Genomic DNA, 21,513 nt, shown 5'->3' on the forward strand with positions numbered 1-21,513 from the left:
AGGAGGATTATTCTTAGAACGCACGCGGACTTGAAGTACGAGTACGCGAGCGTTCACACTAATGGAATTAATCGCCCTTGCGGACTTGAAATACGGGAGCGTTCAAGTGTGAACGAGGCCTGAATGTGGTACTCCTTCACACGAAATACGAGATTGATCCAAGGTTTCCTTCTTGAGATATCGTGTTTACAAGTTTTTTTTTCTTCTGATTTGACCCTAGGTGCCCCAAATGACTTTTGACCTTCTCTATAAAACAATAGGCTTCTTCTACTCATTGTGTTACACCTACTCACCAAATATGAGATTGGTGCAAGTTTTCCTTGGAGATATCGTGTTTACAAGCGAGGCGTAACACACGCACACACACGCACACACACGCATACTCATCCGCCTGCATGACTGCATAGGTTACGATTTTCATCGAAAAAATGTACGTAAGTAAATAATCAGTACAGTATATGATATTATAATACTGAAGATATAAAATCTATAAACCATCTTGTTTCCTGCATTACCGTCCTTTTGAGAGAAGTTAGTAAATTCGTCGAATACAAAAACTTCACACACCAACCCAGTGACGTATACCTGCCTTCCCGGTCCCACCTTCTGTCTATGATATTGTCCGTAGCTAAGTTCTATCCGAATTTCATCATAAGTGATTTGAACTTACATAGTGTTGGGGTCCACAACAAGTAAAGTGTACTTTGCAACGGTCAAAGCGCCCTCAAACTTATCTCTCAAAATAGACATACTTTGCGTGTAGCATATCTACTAATTTGTTACTTTGTTTGTATTAAGTCTGAAAATGCAGGGGCGGCTGACCGGTTGGTAGAGTGATGTTTTCTTTCTTTTGTTTTTGCAAATTTGGAGGTCAATATTATTATTACTATTATTATTATTATATTAGGTTTACAGTCCTGTTTCAAGGCCAAGACCCTCTCGCGCGACTTCACAACTTAACCCTGGTCATTGGTAACTTGTCACACCTACACACCGAAGTGTGCACACTTCAATCAATCTCTCCTGGGGCATCACAGTGCACCACAACCACGCGTGTCCCCATGAAGACTTCCCATAGGGTGCAGCCACAAACCGGCGCACGCAACAATATTTACAAGTTACCTCGCAAGTCCCCATTTAGACACCTGGGTGAAGAGAGGCAATGGAGATAAAGTGCCTTGCCCAAGGACACAACGCAATGATCTAGCCAGGACTCGAACCTGTAATCCTTGGACCACAAGTCCGATGCCTTAGCCAATTGGCCACCAAGCTCCAGGTCACCAAACTTGCTGACAATTTGGAGGTCAGACCTGCCGATTCAAAACGGCTCGACGGCGTATCTGTCGTGAGCTGCACTTGAAAGGACAAATTCGGCAGAGGGTCATTGTTGCTAATTCTTTAACTATTCCCTACGTCGGCCAAAATTGGCTCTGTTTCCTATATCGGCCAAAATTGGCGAATTGTTTAAGTTTTTCATTGTATGACGGTAGTATCGAAAATGTATAAAAGGGGTGAATTTCTGCTTAAATTTTGACTCGGATAGCTAGAGTCAATCCGATAGACAGTATTCGCAAGTTAGTAGTACACTGAGTCTCTACCGTATACCGATTAGGTACTTTTACTGGCACTGATCAGCAATGTAGGAGGCATTGAACAATTATTACTATTTTATCACATGTGTTTCTTTCATATAAGATTCATAGAAAGTAACTATAAGTAACAACGCTCGACAACTCCTCCGACATTTTCTTTTCCTATATCGCCTTCTCTGCGAACGCGACAATATACTAAATTCCCGCCTTCACTGTTCGAAGAATGGTATGAGTTGCTTCAGCGACCTGTGAATACAGGTAACCATGACATAAATCCCCATTGTATCCAACATTTACCTCCCGTTGACGACAAGATGATTTTGACAAATTCTATCGCCAATTAGAAAATTCCTTACCGTCAAATTCAATCAACGAATGCTGGAGTACCGTATATGATGATTGTCAACGTTACAGCCAGCAGTTGTAAGCATGCGAATAAACTACCATCAGGGTTATTTACACTATTGAACGATTCAGATACTATAGCTATAGGGTCAGTCATCGTTGTTCTATCAATTCTGAACAGGAAACCAGAAAGTCAATAGTCGTATAGTGATTCCTTGCCAAGCGTTACTAAGAACGCAACACTTTCAAGTTTTTAAGTCACAGGACCTTTAACCTCCACAAGTAGCAATTGAGTTATATACAGTGGCGTAGCTAGGATTTTTTGAGTGGGGGGGCCATGGAGGGGCTGTTCTTTCTTGTGGGGGGGCCGGGTTACTATCTGAGCGGAGCGCCACCTTGGTTGGCGCGGAGCGTACAGAGAAAATTTGAGATTTCAGCACCCCCCAGATCGCAGGAGATGGCACCTGTGAGGCAAAATAGCAACCAAAAAGATGTGCAACTTTGGTGACAGAAATGCAAATTTTTTTTTTCTCTTTCATGCTGACTGGCCTTGCCAACTCAGCCAGACTTTTACCTTGAGTGAAGTTGACATCAAAGGCGTACGGGACCATTTCAGTTTGGGGGGGGGGCAGAACTTTGTGTGCCCGAAAGTTCCCGTGACACTATCTAAGCGGAGCGCCACCATCGGTTGGCGCGTAGCGAACAAGAAAATTTTTGGCACACAATGCCTCTCAGATTGCCGGAAATGGTACTTCTGAGGCCTTGCAAGTTGCATCTAAACATTCTTTATTTTATAATCTCACGTTTTAGAAATTTACAGTTCCCCAAAAATTTGGTAAATTAGAAGAAGAAAAAATGGTAACATCACTTTGAAGGGGAAAAATGGGACAGTATATTTTTTAAGCTGCTATATTTAGTTACCTTATTTATTATTTTAACACAGTACTCAGCTACCCCGTGTTCAACGACACGTAGGCGGGATAATGTCGCTGTGTCGGGTGAGACTGCAATTTTTCTCACAAAAAAGTATAAAATATAACAAAGAATATGATAAACATGTACTTCTAGGCTTGTAGACACTCCCCCCCCCCCCCCCCCACCATCCATGAAAAAGAAAATGTTTCTTTTATACACTCATGTCGGGGATATCCAGGTCAAGGGCGGCGGAAGCACTTTTAATCGGGGGGGGGGGGCACCGACATCAAAGGGCACTTTGCAGAAATTCAATTGGAATGATGCAGCGTTATATTCAGTACCCTTTATAACTCTAATTGTATTATCTTATTTGTGTATACACATCACTCCATCAACGTCCCCCCCCCCCCCCTTAAGGAAAATATGCATACTAGCACTGCAATATCCATTGCGCAAATTGGGAAACAAGGAACAAGTTTTCTTTTGAGACAAAATGAGGTGAAATCATGCTAGTTGCTAATGTAGGAATCTTCCGAATGATAGTTTTTTTCTTGTTAATATCTTAACAAATTTTTTCCATTCGAAAATGCTTTGAGTTTGACTCACAGAAATTCGTAAAAAGTAACGGGCTTAGCCAGGATTTGCAAAGTTGTATGCACGGCTATCAAAAATTTTGGTTTTACAAACCCCTCAGATGGCCGGAAACGGCCCTTCCCGAGTGTTCATTCTGGTTCCCTGGCCTCTTGCTAACTTGAGGCACCTCAATTTTTATGTAGAAAAAAGGCACATTTCTAACCTGAGGAAAAGTGGGGGAGGGGCACGTGCCCCCTTTTTCCCCCCGGTTCCGCCGCCCTTGGTCCAGGTATACAATTGACTAGTTAGAAGAAAAAAAATTGATCGTGCAAAAAGCGTGGTAGCCCAGATGAACTGCGCTTACGGTGGTGTTAAATAAAGAAAATCATGGAATTGTCGGGCAAAAATTTGAAAAAGATTCGGGCAAGCTACTGCATATTTATATATATATATATATATATATGTATATATATATATATATATATATACATATATATATATATATATATATATATATTTCCAGAGGACAAGAAATTCGGGCAAAAGTCCTGAAAAATTCGGGCAGCCTAAGAGGAGAAAAAATATATATATATATATATTTTTTTCTCCTCTTAGGCTGCCCGAATTTTTCAGGACTTTTGCCCGAATTTCTTGTCCTCTGGAAATTTAGGGGGCAGTCTGCCCCCCTGCACCCCCCGCCTCGTACGCCTATGGTTGGCATCATTTGTTGTTTCAAGGTGTCAAGGCCTTTCTCCCAACTCAAACCCCTGTGGGCTACCGGTAGGTTTGCAGGAAATGCCCACATGTGGACTTAAATAGCATTAGAGGAAGGGGATGGAAGACTAACACGCATCGATGTTTCGGTAATGGTCCACATTGGTGGCTCGGTGCTAATTAGGCCATTTATTGGGTTTCTTGAGGCAGCTGTCATCAGAATCTGGGTTTTTGTGCCAATCGATGACCGATAACATGTATTGGTAGATATCGATATCGCGCAGCACATGCACAAGGTTCGTGGTGTATGGTCGCAACCGTCGCATCGACCATTGCCATGCCATGCTGTATGACCATTCTCATGATTACTACAGATATTGTATTATTCTTATTCTGCCAGATGCAGACGAGAAAATTGTGTAACTCTATTTCCCAAATTATTGAACAAAAAATATTAGTGAATCCCACTGATGAGTTTTTTTGTTTTTTTTTTACAATTTTTTTTTTTTACATTTTTTTACCCCATTCCCAGTGGGGGGGCAGTGGGGGGCCAGCCGATTTCATGGGGGAGCCCCGGCCCCCCCCCAGGCCCCCCCCCCGTAGCTACGCCACTGGTTATATACAATACCCATTAAGGTGAATTCAAGCTTTAGTTAGAAGTTATCGTGTTAACAAGTGACATTTTGCTGGGCAAGTAATATTTTGTTGCTGTTATCTTCAGCTATTTACCTTTCTCATTGCTGTCTAGATATTCTCAATTTTGTTATCTTTGATCAGCGATCACCTCTTTTTAACTCAGTCAAATATTCTCTGTTTCTCCACTGGATGCCATATATAATACAAATGTTACCTCAAAAGCAGTAGAAGAGACAAAAAACAATGCCCCCCAAAAATCGTGTTAACAGCGTTTTAACATTGAACACCACAGAAAGCAATTTCGTTCTTGTAAACAATTTCGTCGTAAACAATAGCAATTTCGTCCTTGAATCCGCATGCTAAGTATGAAGTTCGCCCGGTTTTTTTTTTCTTTCATTGACCTTTCTTGACCTTTTTCCGTTACAGAAAAATATACCGTTCTTGTACTCACTTAGGCGGATCTACGTACTTAATATGAAGATGAACTACGATATACTTGATGAGATGTCCATCTCTTATGTTCACTCCCTTGTGGGCATCAACCAATTTATTCACTGATGGATAGGGATTTTACAGTATAGAATTTTTATTCGAAAGGAAAAGTCTTCCTATGTAAAATAAAGACAAATAGATGTATGAGCAAAAGGACATTTTCTTCTACCAGTTTTGATCTACCAAACAGCTCTGCCGCCAGCCAACCATCCCTTTAATAATTGTTATTAATGAATGAGAGTTACATGAAATTGTTTATACACTGTGAGATTATTTATACTAATAAGGCCAACTTTTGAGACCATTTGACATACCCTGTTGACCACTTGAAACTCTGAAAACTTGGCACTTTGAGTGTGTTTAAATCACCCAACATAAGAGTGTCAGTCAACACTTTCTATCAGATTCCATGACTGTATATCTTTTGTTGAAGTCCCATTGTATGAGCCCCTTCGCAAAACTGAACTGAACTGAATTGAAAATGAACAAACCATGTTCACCAAAAGAAAATTATAGCATCGGAGAACTCACTAATTAATTGTAGTTTTATGCACTTTTTGGAGTTATCATCCTTACAAAGTTTTCAGTCTTTCACACCGTCCTTAGGGTGACCTGAACAATTTCAATAGAGTTCTTGCAATCACCAAGCTGCATCTACATACAAAGTATGAAGTTTTACAAATACGTACTTTGTGAGCCATCGTGTTTACAAGGTTTGCATACTTTGACCTCTCTTGACATTAAATGACCATCAGTGGCGTAGGAAGGTACTTTTGAGTGGGGGGGGGGGGCTGAAGACTGATGGCCGGCCTGGGGGAGGGGTCTAAGGGGAGGTGGTGTCCCCCTCCCCTTTAGATTTTTTGGATTTCCAGGTAGCCTCAGATGCAATTTGGTGCAACATAGCACACTTCAACACCCACTCCATTTTGTAAACTTAATTTTGTATTTTCACCATGCCTTAGATGCAATTTGGTGCTCCAAATGAGATTTTTTTTCTCATTTGGAAATGAAAAAGGGGTTTTCTGACTTGCGAAGCGGGGGGGGGGCGGAATGATACTTCCGCCCCTCCACATTTTTCACTGGGGCGGGGGGCTGGCGCCCCCCCCCCCCCCCAGCCCCCCGGTTCCTACGCCCTTGATGACCATTGACTTTCACAGAAAAGAAAAGGGTTCTTTTACTCAATGACAGGGATCCACATACCATTTGTAGTTACCGTGTTTACAAAAAAGCAAGTGTCGCATATACACAGACGAGCGAACACATACGTGTGACAAACAAAATGCCCAATATTTAGATATTCCAGGTTTTACTACCGATAATCCTTCCGGCGATAATCCAGGTTCATCAACCGAAAATTCAGGTTTTTCAAACTTGGATTATCGCTCAAAAATTCCTGGTTTATCACCGTCCAACTTGGATTATCGACGTAAACTTGGATTATCGTTTGAAAAACCTGGATTATCGCCGGAAAAAACATCTTTGTCGGTCCGAAATTCAGGTTTATGACAGACGAACCTAGATGATCACTTGAAAACCTGGATTATTGGTTCAAATGATGGATTATCGATTGATAATACTGAATTCTGGATCGATAATCCTGGATTATGGTTAATTCGATGAACCTGGCTTTGCGACTGATAAAACTGAATTTTTGACCGATAATCCAAGTTTATCGCCGACAAACCGGGTTTTTCTGGCGAAAAACCTGGATTATTGGTAGTTTAAACGTTCAATATATTTGCAAAGTCCTGGATTTTCGAACGATAATGCAAGTTTATTGAACGATATGATAGGTTAATCGGTCGAAAATACCGGTATGTCAACCGATAAGCCAGGATTATCGGAATATAGCTACTAGCGCGCGTTTACAAGGAATACTATACCTTCGAAAATTCGGAACATCCGAGTTTGTCCAATTTGCAGCAATAATACTAATGTGCAACGAAAATGAAAATTACGTAAGCATAATTGTGTCATCAATTCACCTAGGTTTGCAAAGCAGGCGACTATTCACAATTACCCAGGTAAATATTATAGAGACCTAACGTTAAGTCCTATTCTATAGCATTCGCATATTATGCTCATACCACTCATTTTAGTTACTAGAAGTCTACCTGAAAGTAATTTACGTCGGGCTGATAAGCTGAATAACCTCAAAGGAAATGTTTGAACTTTATCATGTTCCACTGCTCTTCCTTGTGTACTGGGCAATGGGCCGAAACAAGATTTGTAACACACAGCATAGACAGGAATTTAGTGATACTGACTAACGGTGTACATCTTGAGAAAGTCAAGTGGTTTTTTGGAATTCCTTTTTTTTCGGGTAATAATCCCAGTTTTCCGCCGATAATCTTGAATTTTCAACCGATAATGCTGGCTAATCTACCGATAATCCACGTTTTTCGCCGAAAACCCAACTTTTCCGACATATAAACCTGGAATATCTCCCGATAATCCACGTTTTTCGCCGATGATCTAGCTTTCTCGACCGATAGTCAAAAATTTTCCAGTGATAATCCAAGTTCACCTGCGATATTCCAGGTTTTTCAATAAATAATTCAGTTTATAGGTGAAACCTGGATTTTGGTTTGATAAACCTGGATTTTGAGTGTAAAGCCAGTGCCATACACACACCATCACAATCGCATAGATTCCTTCCCTTTTCCGGTGGGATTTGCCAGATTTACAAGTGACTTAGATCGAGTATAAATATTGGTTGTTACTTAGTATTAGTATAGTATTTTTAAACCTTTCTACTATGCATTTGAGCCCCCACATAGCAAAGGAACCACTCACGCCCCTCCTTTTCACAGTACTGTACCTGCTGCTCTCCTGAGCTATCACACATAAGAAACATTTGTGTTGCCAGCCTTTAGTTGTCAGTTCATTTCAAACAGTGCCAGATCAGTGGTGAGCATCTGTAATGTTAGTCTTTGTAAAAAGTAGAAAGTATGTGTGAGATCATCTCTTGGCTCTTTGGGTAACAGGCAGTGGCGGAGCTAGGGGTATTGGTCAGGAGGGGCGAGAATGGTCTGTAGGGGCGCTTTCGGCACTATCTAAGCGGAGCGCCACCACAGGTTGGCGCGTAGCGTACCGAAATGTTTTGAGTAAAGATACTCCCTAGATCGCCGGAAATGACCCTTTCCGGGCCTGGCTAATTTGCAGATAAATGAAGAATAAATAGGTGTCATCGCCAAATTACACCAACAAAATGTGACAAATGTCGATAGGTAGATGAGAGCGCAATAAAAAGTCAATAATCGCGAATAAGTAAAAAGTGGTAAAGAGCTGAAAAGGGCGCCAGCAGTCCATTTGAGTCCGTCAGGGGGGGGGGCATCCACCCCCTCCCCCCTGACTGTATGGACGCTCCGCCACTGGTAACATGCGCCTTATATTATTTTGGGGATTAAGTATTCTTTTGCTCCAAGGAGGGACAACCAAATCCCCTATCAAACAATTAGTTAAGAATTAATGCCCTGTGCCTAAGAAGAGGATTTCACTTTTATGATCTTATGGATTAAAAAAAGTAAGCGTCATTTCATTATTTTTATTAGTCTACATGAGTGTCAAAATAAGGATTAAGAATATTTTATACATTTGACTGCATGCGTTTACTATCAATAGGTGCATGCATATTCAATTACAGAAGCCTATACAAGGACCACTTTTTAGTGAGACTAAACATATTATAGGTATATCGTTGAATTAATTTGGAGTGCTGATAAATAGCTTACAATTGGTTTCAGTAGAAATGTGATTCGTGCTTAAGTTTTTTTTATTGCATGTTAATATTGTGTGTCACTTTATAAAATGAATTTGTATTCCATAACATCTACGGTAATATCGATGGCAGAAGCCCGGGTTAAGAGGACTGCAGCCCAAGGGTTAAAATGATTTATTCATAGCACTGAATGATGATTGGGCGTAGAAGTATGGACACGATGGATGATTGGGCGTAGAAGTATGGACACGATGGATGATCGGGCGTAGAAGTATGGACACGATGGATGATTGGGTGTAGAAGTATGGACACGATGGATGATCGGGCGTAGAAGTATGGACACGATGGATGATTGGGCGTAGAAGTATGGACACGATGGATGATTAGGTGTAGAAGTATGGACACGATGGATGATTGGGCGTAGAAGTATGGACACGATGGATGATTGGGCGTAGAAGTATGGACACGATGGGTGATTGGGCGTAGAAGTATGGACACGATGGATGATTGGGCGTAGAAGTATGGACACGATGGATGATTGGGCGTAGAAGTATGGACACGATGGATGATTGGGCGTAGAAGAATGGACACGATGGATGATTGGGTGTAGAAGTATGGACACGATGGATGATTGGGTGTAGAAGTATGGACACGATGGATGATTGGGCGTAGAAGTATGGACACGATGGATGATTGGGCGTAGAAGTATGGACACGATGGATGATTGGGTGTAGAAGTATGGACACGATGGATGATTGGGCGTAGAAGTATGGACACAATTACTTCACTGATTATTGCTTTGTAGCCTATCGATGTGTGTTGGCTGAGAAACTCTGTCAGCCCGGTGACTAATAGCCTGTTAAAATTCACCTTTGTTGACCTTACACTTAAACACAAAAATGTGAGACGTTGAGATCCCTTACAGTTAGTAATGCTTGCTTATCCTCGAATTATATTGGTGCTTAATGATCATATGCCTTATCCGTTTGTACACTATAATAATTATTATTTTAAGCCCCTGATTTAACTGCTTTTCTAGATAAGCTGCCAATAAAGACACTATTCAGGACCCCTGTTTCTTCAAATGTAAGACAATATTCCCCATTCTGTGAAAGCTACTACAATAGTAGTTTGACAGAATAGGTCAATGATTTCACCTGGGTATTCCCAGGTGAAATCTGTGTGTAAAGATTGTTTATCTCTTGATATTTGCACAGTGTTAATTCAGACTATTCAGTCAGATCTAGTGTTGTACCCAATACATTCATTTATTTTACTTGCTTTGTTTTATTCTATATTTGCCCCTTTGTGTATATTTGTCCTTAAATTTGGTTTAACGAGTATTAATAATTTCTACACTCATTCACTGTCGTCTGTGAGGGAGGTATGCCCTGTGCCTAATAACATGTGACAATGACCGTCCAATTAGTGTACGAAAAACTGACATATGTCAATATATTTCGACATATAGGCTATCCATTTATTTCGACATATGTCGATTTCGTCTAATTAGAGCTGAAGAAAACGACATGTAACAACGATCGTCCAATGAGGGCACGAGAAACTTACATATGTTAATTTAAATTCGACATATGTCGATGTCTTCCAGAGTGCTAGAAAAACATGTGACACCCGTCGTCCAATGAGAGCACGAGGAAACTTCCAAAAAATGTAAATTTCAGGGCTTATGGCACACTAGACGCACCATATACGTAAGATACTTGCAGTAATAACAATGTGTCTCTGATCAGGTATAGTACGCTGAAAAACATGGTAACGAATACACTGGATTTAGACGGGCTATATACGTTTATACTTAAAAGTGAAAACAGTCCGACCTCCGGCCTTTGAGAACTATAAATTAAATAACTCGAGTTAATGTCTCTGTTTATGTTGTCAAAACGTGAGTATGAAAGCAGGAAAGCGATGTAAGAACATATTCACTAACACAAGGAATTTTTATTCGTGATAAATTATAGAATGTTTACAAAGTCAGAAAAAGGGGTCGAGCGGGAACAGAGCCGTATAGTCTGTTGGAATGGAAGACAACCTACAAGGTTGTCCAGGTAGGCACCTGCACTGATGAAGACCTACAAATATGAAGTATGAAGTTCATCCCAGATTTATTTTAGTGATGTTTTCAAGGATTATATGCTTTGAAGTCCATTTACCCAAATGAACTTTAAACTTACATGAAACCAATACGATAATTGAACTCAATAAGGTAAACCAATACATACCGAGTACAAATGTGATGAATGTTTTGCTTTCGAAATACTATATTCCGTTAGTAGGTTTTCACATTTTGACCTTTATTGACCTCGAATGAGCTATGACCTTCTAATGAGAAACTATCTGTGTTTTCATGTCTTGTACTCAACACTGTGAATGTACATACAAAGATCTACATATGAAGTTCATTCAAGTTGCTGTTGAAAATATCATTTGCACACAAATGTTCAGGATTCAACCTCTGTTTGACCCCTAGCGAAGAGTATTCACTAAGGTTAGTGGCATACAACAATGGAAATTCATACAAGCTACTCTTGGCGTTTAATGTATTGAACAGATTTGAAACATTAACCGGCATTTTTCAAACCAAATGAACTTTGACCTCCATAAGATGAAGGTACTAACAGAATATGATATTCAATCAAGGTATAAGTTGGAGTTCTTATGTTTATGATTTTTTGCAGACCTTGACCTCTGTTGCCCCCAAACAGACCTTGCACTCCATAAAGACAATAGGATTCTTGAGCAAGTGGATCTCTTTACCAAGCATGAAGTTCAATCAAGTTGGAATATACGTGTTTACAAGGTTATAATTCGGCCTCTTTGACCTCATAATAAGTAGCTCTTTGTACCTACTTTTACAGTGTATCGCCGTGTGTTGAAGCAGTGAAGCCTTGAAAAAAGCGAGGGCGCTTTGCGTTATACGGCAAAAAGCAAGATCATTTGTACGTCTTCATACATACATTGTGCATTGGACTTGAAATTGAATTTTATGTTATCGGTTTTTTTGTTTTTGAAAGGGTTGGTGTACTTTGCACAAACAGAGACGAGTTATGGCGACCAGATACTCTGACGTAAGAATCAACTTTGAACACTTTTTTTTCGCCTCTAATAACTCGAGTAAGTGGGGTGTGTCGTGCAATTTTTAATGTCTGGAAAGTGTCATTTCCGGTATCTGAGAGGCACACGGCAAACATTTTTCTTCCTTGTATTATGTTAGTGCTCCACTCAGATAGTGTCAAAGTTGTCCTTGGAACATACCGTGAAAATGCACCCACCCCCTTCCCACACACCTAGTCTATGCATGCAGTTACAGTTTAATGTTCATGTTTCAAGGTGGGTAATGGTTTATGCAAGATAACAGATCCCACCTTATGAAGTGAGGGCGCAAAGTTTGCATGTCTACATTCACAGTCATCAAATGATGGGATGTTGGCACGAGTAGTGGCTGGAGGGTATCCTTTTGCCTACAAAGCTTTGTCCGAACATGGTTAGTGAATATCATAAGGCCTTAATATCACTGTGTTGTGAATATGGTCACAATGGAGGATGTGTTTGAATATTTGTACAATTCTAGATATGTTAATATACTAAACTATTATACACTTAAGTGATGACGTAGTCTAAACTAAGTTAGACTAAGGGCAAGGCTACGTACATAAACCTAAGTTAGGCTAAGCCTATTTCCTAGTATTGAATTGTTAGTGATAAGCCCATGACATCATAACCGTCATCTCCTGTTATTCTGGCATGTGGATCTATCCTTAGGGATGCACTTTTCAGTAAAATGAGGTAGTGATAATTGTTGTCAATAGGCTTTAAGTCATAACGCATACGAAAGGACATCTGTAGCCGGTGTAGGGCCTGGGCTAACTATATTCAGGATCCAGTGAATAACAATACAGCAGCTGAGCAGACGACACTATAGTAAAGTAATTATATGCTTCTACTATCGCTTCCTAAGAATTATCTGTGCAACTACATACAGTCCACTGCCACATTTTGACGATTTTGTCACCCAAGTGCGACACACGATATCACCATTTCGAGTGATATGTGTCAACTTTATCACTTAAGTCATGTCAAAGACGTAGTGTTTGTATTAACCACTGGTACTTTCTTGCCGTACAAGCGAAGCGCCACCAGTTGGATTGGTGGCTTCAGTATAAGTCGCATGACGTCATTCTCCCTACTTCAATTTCTATAGGTATGTCTCATATTAGAAACTAAGTTAGTTTACGGCTAAAGCCGGAGAACCATTGAAACATATGACCGTATCCCAAGAAGCATGCAGGTATCCTTGAGTTGTTGGTTCCATTTGATAGTTTTTGGTGTAAGTCAAACCTCACCTGTGTTCTTCAAGCAGATTTATGGAATGTTTTAACACTATGTCTAAAGAGCACTTTCATGGACAGTGGTTGTTGTGACAATTGCAGCAACCGTGTTTTTCTTCAAAGTTTATTTCACTTTCTGATTTAAAGAGAGCGTTATGTTGGTAGGCAATCAGTAACAAATTAACACTAGAGATTTCTCTACTGTTGTACATTTCAGAGTTATTAAAATGCTTATGCATCATCGGAAGCAGCTTCTTGACACAATTTAAATTATTTCGTTTTTATATAGGGTACGATCTTTAAATTTTAACACCAGCTTTCATTGCACCATTTCCAAAATATGTTTAATGTCATATATGTTATTGTAATGATTTGGATAAAAAGAACAGTGCAGAAACCTCCAGCCTCCACCGGAATTCGAGCCCGGGCCTCCCGCTTTATATGTGGACACCCTGATTGCTTGTCCAGAGGTTCGAAACCAGTAAGGAAGGTCGTCCTTATACTGTAGGCTTTTGTCACCTGTATCGAACAATAGTCTGTTTTGGTGACATATTTGCCTAACTCTATAGATCAATCATGATGCTAACCAACTCGAAATCATTTGTGAATCCAAAGAGGTACGTTCAGCAGACCGTTAAATCAAACGACCAAGGCAAATGAATATCTATATATTTGAAATTGTAATGATATAATCCAGGCCAGTGAAAATACTTCGTCAGCCCTTTATCTGTATTGGTTATTCATTTACCCGGCACCATTGTTGGCACGCAGCTGGCCTTTAATTGACATATTCATTTGATTAACCAACGGTCCCTTTAACTGTCCTGGTTATTAATTTATCCGGCATGACTTTATGCTAACAGTTGGCATTATATCGATATGATCATATATGATCATCAATCAATTTTACTGTATTGGTTATTCATACCAAATATTTTGCAAACTATTTTTAGGGCAGAATAAAGATTTCATCTACTCAGCTAATCATGAGTAAGAAAGTAACAAAGGCCTAAGCTACTGCGGAAGTTGGCTTGTGAAATAAGAAAATGACAAAAGGGTGACAGCCCAAATTTAAACTAATAACCATCGCTATTTTGAAAGCTAACACAAAGGGGTCGCAGTGACTTCCGTGTCAACGAGCGAGTTACTGACATGGTTCCAGGACTTCAGCAGGAACAAAGAAGGGGCGCTTATTAATTCTCTGGCATATTTTTTTCAACATCTGCACCATGATGATAGGACCAGAGCCACCCCCCCCCCCCCTTGTGTTCATCAGATTGCAGGTTGAGGTCTGATATCAGTGTGTGCCAGCTGATATCATACGCGCATGGCTTTCCTGACTTCCATGATGATAGGACCAGAGACACCCCCCCCCCCCCCTCTCGTGTTCATCAGATTGCAGGTTAAGGTCTGATATCAGTGTGTGCCAGCTGATATTATACGTGCATGGCTTTCCTGACTTCCATGATGATAGGACCAGAGACACCCCACCCCCCCCCCCCCCCTCGTGTTCATCAGATTGCAGGTTAAGGTCTGATATCAGTGTGTGCCAGCTGATATTATACGTGCATGGCTTTCCTGACTTCCATCATAGACTACCAAACAAGTGGATCCAATCGAAACTACTGGCGTTTGCTAACTGTTAAGATATTGTTTCCCTTGGAAGTTGGAACCCCATATACTGTACGTAGTATAGGTTTTCGCGGCATTTGTCTTCAACGCAATATACGGCTAAGATATAACTCGCGAGAAATACAAATCAGAAACACATCTATCCAACGAGACAGCTATATAACACTGCTTACTCAAGACCATTGTTTGCACAGAACCATGCAAGATTATTCACTTTACAACACCGTGACAAATTACCGATTAGGCTCACAGTCGGAGAGTTAACCTTACTTCCCGGGAGTTAGTCATATTTAATGAAGTCATGCTAAGTTTCATCTACCCAGAAAGATCGTGTGACCATATCACTATCTGTCTAAAAGTTTCTTTAACGCCTTTTTTTTGCAGAGGTTCTATAGCAGTCACAGAATTTTCTTCTCCCGTAAAGGAACATTCCACGTGCTAGTAAAATACCAAATGCAGCAATAACAACACAAAGAGTCGGGTGCAAGAAATTTCTGGCTGCATTTAAATGTATATGCCATCATTTTTTGAAATATATTAACTTGCTTGTACTACATAATTATGTTTTGCTAAAATCAATTCAGGTACAGCCGAGAATATACCTACTGAAAGAAGGAGCGATGGATCAGAGGACAATAACAGTTAAATGTCTCAATTAAGAACAAAAACATCAGCTGCTATCGTAGGAAATCACGCCTGGTTATTTTTCAGTTCTTTATTTTCATTTGACTAAGTAAATGGCAACTCTTAGTATCTAGAGAAAACTGTCAAGCGAACTTTGATCAATAAGCTTACTACTCAATTGGTTGAATCTCAGGTTCACATCCTATCTTGGTGCTATACATTGTACTACCGTATGTTTCCAAAGACTGTTATCCAGAGAAGTTGGTTTACGTCTGGTTTGAGTATATCTGACATCTTTGTAGGGCAATAACCGATATGTACATTTTTATTTAAACTTGTTTCAGTGTGGTCGTCATATTTTGTAAATAATGCGATTTTGACATACTAATAACGCTCCCAAAAATAAATGCACATTCCTTTCACTCTGATATTGTAAGGAATACTGTGGTTATAGTTATGAATTTATACTCATGGGATTCTAAAGCTATACGAAGCACAGGCTGCTGGTGCACCAACGGGCCTTTACTAGTACTTACTATTTACCCCATTGGGGAAAGAGGGCATGCAACGCGTGTTGCTAACCCTTTAGCTGGGCATACCAGCTCGTAAGTTGCCCCTTAAAGTGTTATAATACCAGAACGCTTATCCTTCTCCTTCTGCTGAGACCAGTATAAATGTAAAATATTCAAGAATTGATAGCATTTGCTTGCTTCATATTGTTTAAGATTTGTTCGAATACTGAAACGCCATGTACAGTTGTAACATCACGACGATAAATATATCCTTGTGGACAGATGGCTTACAATTTTCCAAAGCCATGCAACTTTCTAGCATAGAAATAGTGACAAAAAAAAATACCTTATCATATCTGTTATAATAAACTTAACCTGTATGCTGAGATTCCTTCATGCAATAAGATTTACCTTAAAAAACCGAACGTGCTTCCACTAGCTTAGCGTTTCAAGCTTAGCGTTTATTCAATCTGTACTTGTCCTTATATATACAAAATATTTTAACCTATTGGTAATTTATTTCTCGCCCCATCCTACTGCTCCCGCCACCATCAAACTGGTTACTACGCCGTTGCTGACTACTTTTGTGCGTATGATATCATCACAACTGGCAAAAAACACTTTTTGTTTGCATGTTATAACTGCTAACAGTTTTGAGATTTCTGAAACTTCAAATTATCACAAAGACAACGAGAAGCGATAAATGTAAAACTGAAAATATCTTATTGAGATAAAATGACGTGAGAGTGGGACAGTTAAACTTTTTTCTGAAGTTACAAATGGCTCACCATCACTTGACTTTCTAACATACCTTTTTTTTCTCGATACAAAAGACCTGCAATTAAGTTTATTCTTGTTCAAACTATCTAACAGTTAGGCCTATGGGCAGACTGCAATTTATGAATATAACAAAAAAGTTAGTGTTCTCAAGTCACTTCAAACATAAAATCAAACGACAGTAACTCACCAAGTGGCAAGAATGCTATCTACGCTGTCAATATCCAAATGATTCAAAGATGTTACTCTTTGCTTGCTTGGCAGAGCAGTTTTTGATAAACCAAACATCGTATCTGCGCGTAGTTAAACTTGAAGTTCCACTGACGGCGAGTTCTGAAACCGGTTTGCAACTTGCTGCAAAGTTACTGCGGTATTGTTGGAGCTCAATCACAACTTACGAGTGCATGGCCTACGAAAATAAAGTCATCGCTGGTGAATAAGTCATGTTGTACTGTTTGTATAGGCTACCTCAACGTCATGGTACATGGTAATGACGTACATATATCTCTATATGCAGCTCTGTATGAATTACGTGCATACCGCCACATGTTATTTGTCGTTGACGGGTAATAAAACTCGCTACCCTTAGACGGCCTGTTGTTAGCCAGCAGTTAATGTCATCAAGGTAACAGGGCTGTCGACCGATTTCAAACAAAAATGACGAGAGGTTTATCGGAACGTTGATAGAAGAGGCTGTGCGTGATTTCTCAAAAGGATCTTGTCTCTAATGTACGAGGAATGCCTGTACAATTGTGAATATGCGAAACTGTGTAAGACTCACATAATTCTAATACACAGGAAACGTAACGATACCAACGAATTTGCCAGTAACAACATTAAGTGGTATTTAAATCTCACGTCTGTTGGTACCTGCCCGCACGCGATATTTTTTTCGTAGTACAGCGAGGGGAAAGTCATGAATTATTCATATATTTTAATAAATATTCAGATTACTTGTTTCTCAGCCACGAAAAGCAATAGCGAACAACTAAACGTTTGTACATGATGTGTAATAAAGTTCGTATTTTGTATGGTGTGACGATATGATTGATAAGTACTGTGTGTAATTAGTAAAAACAATAAAGTGTGGTTGCGTTGTATGGTGAAGCGAGTATACAGTGGACGAGCAGATTTTTGAGGCTCATAATTCCATCTTCATTTGAACAGAAACACAAGGTTACGGTCATGTTTTTTCGTAGGTTTTTATACGTTCAGCATAATCTCATGTGCAACGTACGTAGGTGATGGAAAAAACTTTCTGCCAATGATTCAGTGTACGTGATCACGAGCATGCGCAAAGTTGTACAACAGTGCTGTTCGCAACATGTTACAAGTGAAAAATGAATAATTCATTTCTAAACAATTTATTAACTAGCTTAGAGTTAGCAAATGCTAGAAAAGAATCATATCAGATCTGTTCATCTTACTAGTGTTCCTTCCATGGAGAGTTCAATTTTCGCAAGTTGGTCACCTACAGAAATTTTCTGTGATTCGTTAACAATCTTTCTTGAAGCATATATTCGTAGTATTTAACTTAACTGGATTGTTACGAATACGACGAGGCAGCCGACGGATTTCACGTACCGCCTGCTTTCCTGCGATTATATCATATTCTACGTCACCCTTTCTACGCCATTCACTACTGTTCGTTCGAACCTAACGAACGCTTTGATGCATGGCTTTTGCGTACCGTTTGTCGTGTTAACTACCGTTACCGAATTGTCCCGACTGGGTGGAAATTTCTGTAAGATCATGAATAATTCATGACTTTCCCTCGCTGTACTACGAAAAAAAAAATTTCTGCCCGCACATGCCTTTGTAGGGAGGTTCGATATGAAGTATATCTGGACTGGCGACGTGGATGAGGGCTCTAAGGGGAGGTAAAACGAAGGGTGTTCACCTTCCCTTTGAAACCTGTTTGTGCGATTAAGGCTGTTAAAATGAGAACTTATGCGATCTTTTGTAACTTAAAAAGAACATTTATTTTGAAGTTAATTCAATAGCCCTACGTCAGTTAACATACACATTTTCTTAATTGGTTAAAAATGATACAGATTTTGAGATTACGTTTAACACAATACACATAATTAGGGTACATGCATGGGCGATCATAAAGGGGACACATGAAGAAAGAATGAGGTTCCCGGATGGAACATGAAAGTCACGAGGCTGGCGCGAAGGATCCAAAGAGATCGCATACGGCGAATCACCTACAAAAGAGTAATAATGCTAGTGATGGTGATTATGGAACAAAAATGGGACTGTGGCATGGAGGACGAGTTATGGCTCAAAGATCCGGTCCGCTATGCTGAGATTCTCCTCGTGTCAGATAGTGTAAGTGTGGACAATTGCGATGTTTTAGATTTAAACAAACTCTATAAGAGCATTGGTCGGCAATACGAACCAAATTCCAAACGGGGGGGGGGGGGGTGGTGACTGGAATGTCATATAAAGACTATATGCTGTTGCATATGCTACATTGATGCAGTTTGACATGTCTTAGAAAGGTAAAGGTAAGTGCCCTGATATATTCCCAGCAGCATATACTTTAAGGTTATGTATATTAAATGCTAGATAAACATATTGTTATTATTTTCTTGAATAAGGTGGAGGGTGGGGTGGGGCAAGTGTGGTGGTGTTGGGAGTCCAAGCCCTATGGGACTATATGCTTTTATTAGACTATATGCATTATGAGACTACATGCTTTACCAGGAATGAGGATGGTGGAGGGGGGGGGGGGGGTGACTGGAATGTCATATTAAGATGTTCTGTTCCATATGCTATATATATGCAGTTTGATACATAGAAAGGAAAAGGTTGTACCCTGGTATCTTTTTCTCATTTTGTTTGACAAAGATTTTTCACTATTCCCAGCAGCATGGATTAAGGTGGTCATCAATGCTAGAAAACATTTTTTTCTTCAACTTTTACGGTCCCCATAATGTGTGTGGGTATTAAATGAACAGTCTAATATTAATTGTTCAACAAATCGTACATACTATTCAACGGTACCGCACATTCGATTCAACGAAATGCACGTTCGATTCAACGGTACCGCACGTTCGATTCAACGGTACCGCATATTCCATTGAGTCTATAGTACCGCACATTCGATTGAACGGTACCGCACATTCGATTCAACGGTACCGCACATTCGAAAGAACAGTACTGCACATTCGATTTAAATGTACCACGCCTTCAATTTAACGGTACCGCACATTTGATTGAGTGGTAGTGCACATTCGATTGATTGGTACTGCTCATTCGATTAAACGGTACCGCAAATTCGATATAACGGTAACGCACGTTCGATTTAATGGTACCGCATATTCTATCCAACGGTACCGTACATTCGATTGGGCGATACCGCACATTCGATTCAATAGTTACCGCACATGTAATCGATTCAATTGTACCGTACATTCAATTCAGCGGTACCGCACAATTTGTTCAACGGTACCGCACATTCGATTCAACGGTACCGTACATTCGATTCAACGGTACCGCACATTCGATATAACGGTACCACACATTCGATTTATCAGTACCGCACATCCGATTTATCGGTACCGCACATTCGATATAACGGTAACGCACGTTCGATTTAATGGTACCGCATATTCTATCCAACGGTACCGTACATTCGATTGGGCGATACCGCACATTCGATTCAATAGTTACCGCACATGTAATCGATTCAATTGTACCGTACATTCAATTCAGCGGTACCGCACAATTTGTTCAACGGTACCGCACATTCGATTCAACGGTACCGTACATTCGATTCAACGGTACCGCACATTCGATATAACGGTACCACACATTCGATTTATCAGTACCGCACATCCGATTTATCGGTACCGCACATTCGATTGATCTGTACAGCACATTCGATTGATCGGTACCGAACATTCGAATGATCGGTACCGCACATTCGATTTATCGGTACCACACAATCGATTTATCGGTACCGCACATTCGATTTAACGGTACTGCATATTCGATTGTTCGATACCGCATATTCCATTGTTCGGTACTGCACATTCGATTTATCGGTACCGCACATTCGATTGATCGCACATTCGATTGATCGGTAGCGCACATTCGATATATCGGTACCACAAATTTGAAAGATCGGTACCGCACATTCGATTGATCGGTACCGCACATTCATTTTATCGGTACCGGACATTCTATAGATCGGTACCGCACATTCGATTAATCGGTACCGAACATTCGAATGATCGGTACCGCACATTCGATTTATCGGTACCACACGATCGATTTATCGGTACCGCACATTCGATTTATCGGTACTGCATATTCGATTGTACGGTACCGCATATTCCATTGTTCGGTACTGCACATTCGATTTATCGGTACCGCACATTCGATTGATCGGTACCGCACATTCGATTGATCGGTAGCGCACGTTCGATATATCGGTACAACAAATTCGAATGATCGGTACCGCACATTCGATTGATCGGTACCGCACATTCATTTTATCGGTAGCGGACATTCTATTTATCGGCACCGCACATTCGATTTGTCGGTACCGTACATTGGATTAATCGGTATCGCACATTCGATTTATCGCTATCGTTCATTCAATTGATAGGTACCGCACATTC

At 40.2% G+C, this 21,513-nt stretch overlaps 1 protein-coding gene across 1 annotated transcript in view; it reads right to left on the minus strand.

Annotated features, from left to right (window-relative positions):
• Positions 1-17,325, minus strand: part of LOC139979394 (protein inturned-like) — a 58,583-nt gene extending 41,258 nt beyond the window's left edge. Inside the window, exon 1 of the mRNA XM_071990149.1 lies at positions 17,070-17,325. Within this exon, the coding sequence (XP_071846250.1) occupies positions 17,070-17,167 (98 nt within the window). The 5' untranslated portion in view covers positions 17,168-17,325. The remainder of the gene's footprint in view (positions 1-17,069) is intronic.
• Positions 17,326-21,513: the final 4,188 nt, after the last annotated feature.

Source organism: Apostichopus japonicus, chromosome 14, assembly GCF_037975245.1.
Source record: "Apostichopus japonicus isolate 1M-3 chromosome 14, ASM3797524v1, whole genome shotgun sequence".
Taxonomy (NCBI): Eukaryota; Metazoa; Echinodermata; class Holothuroidea; order Aspidochirotida; family Stichopodidae; genus Apostichopus; species Apostichopus japonicus.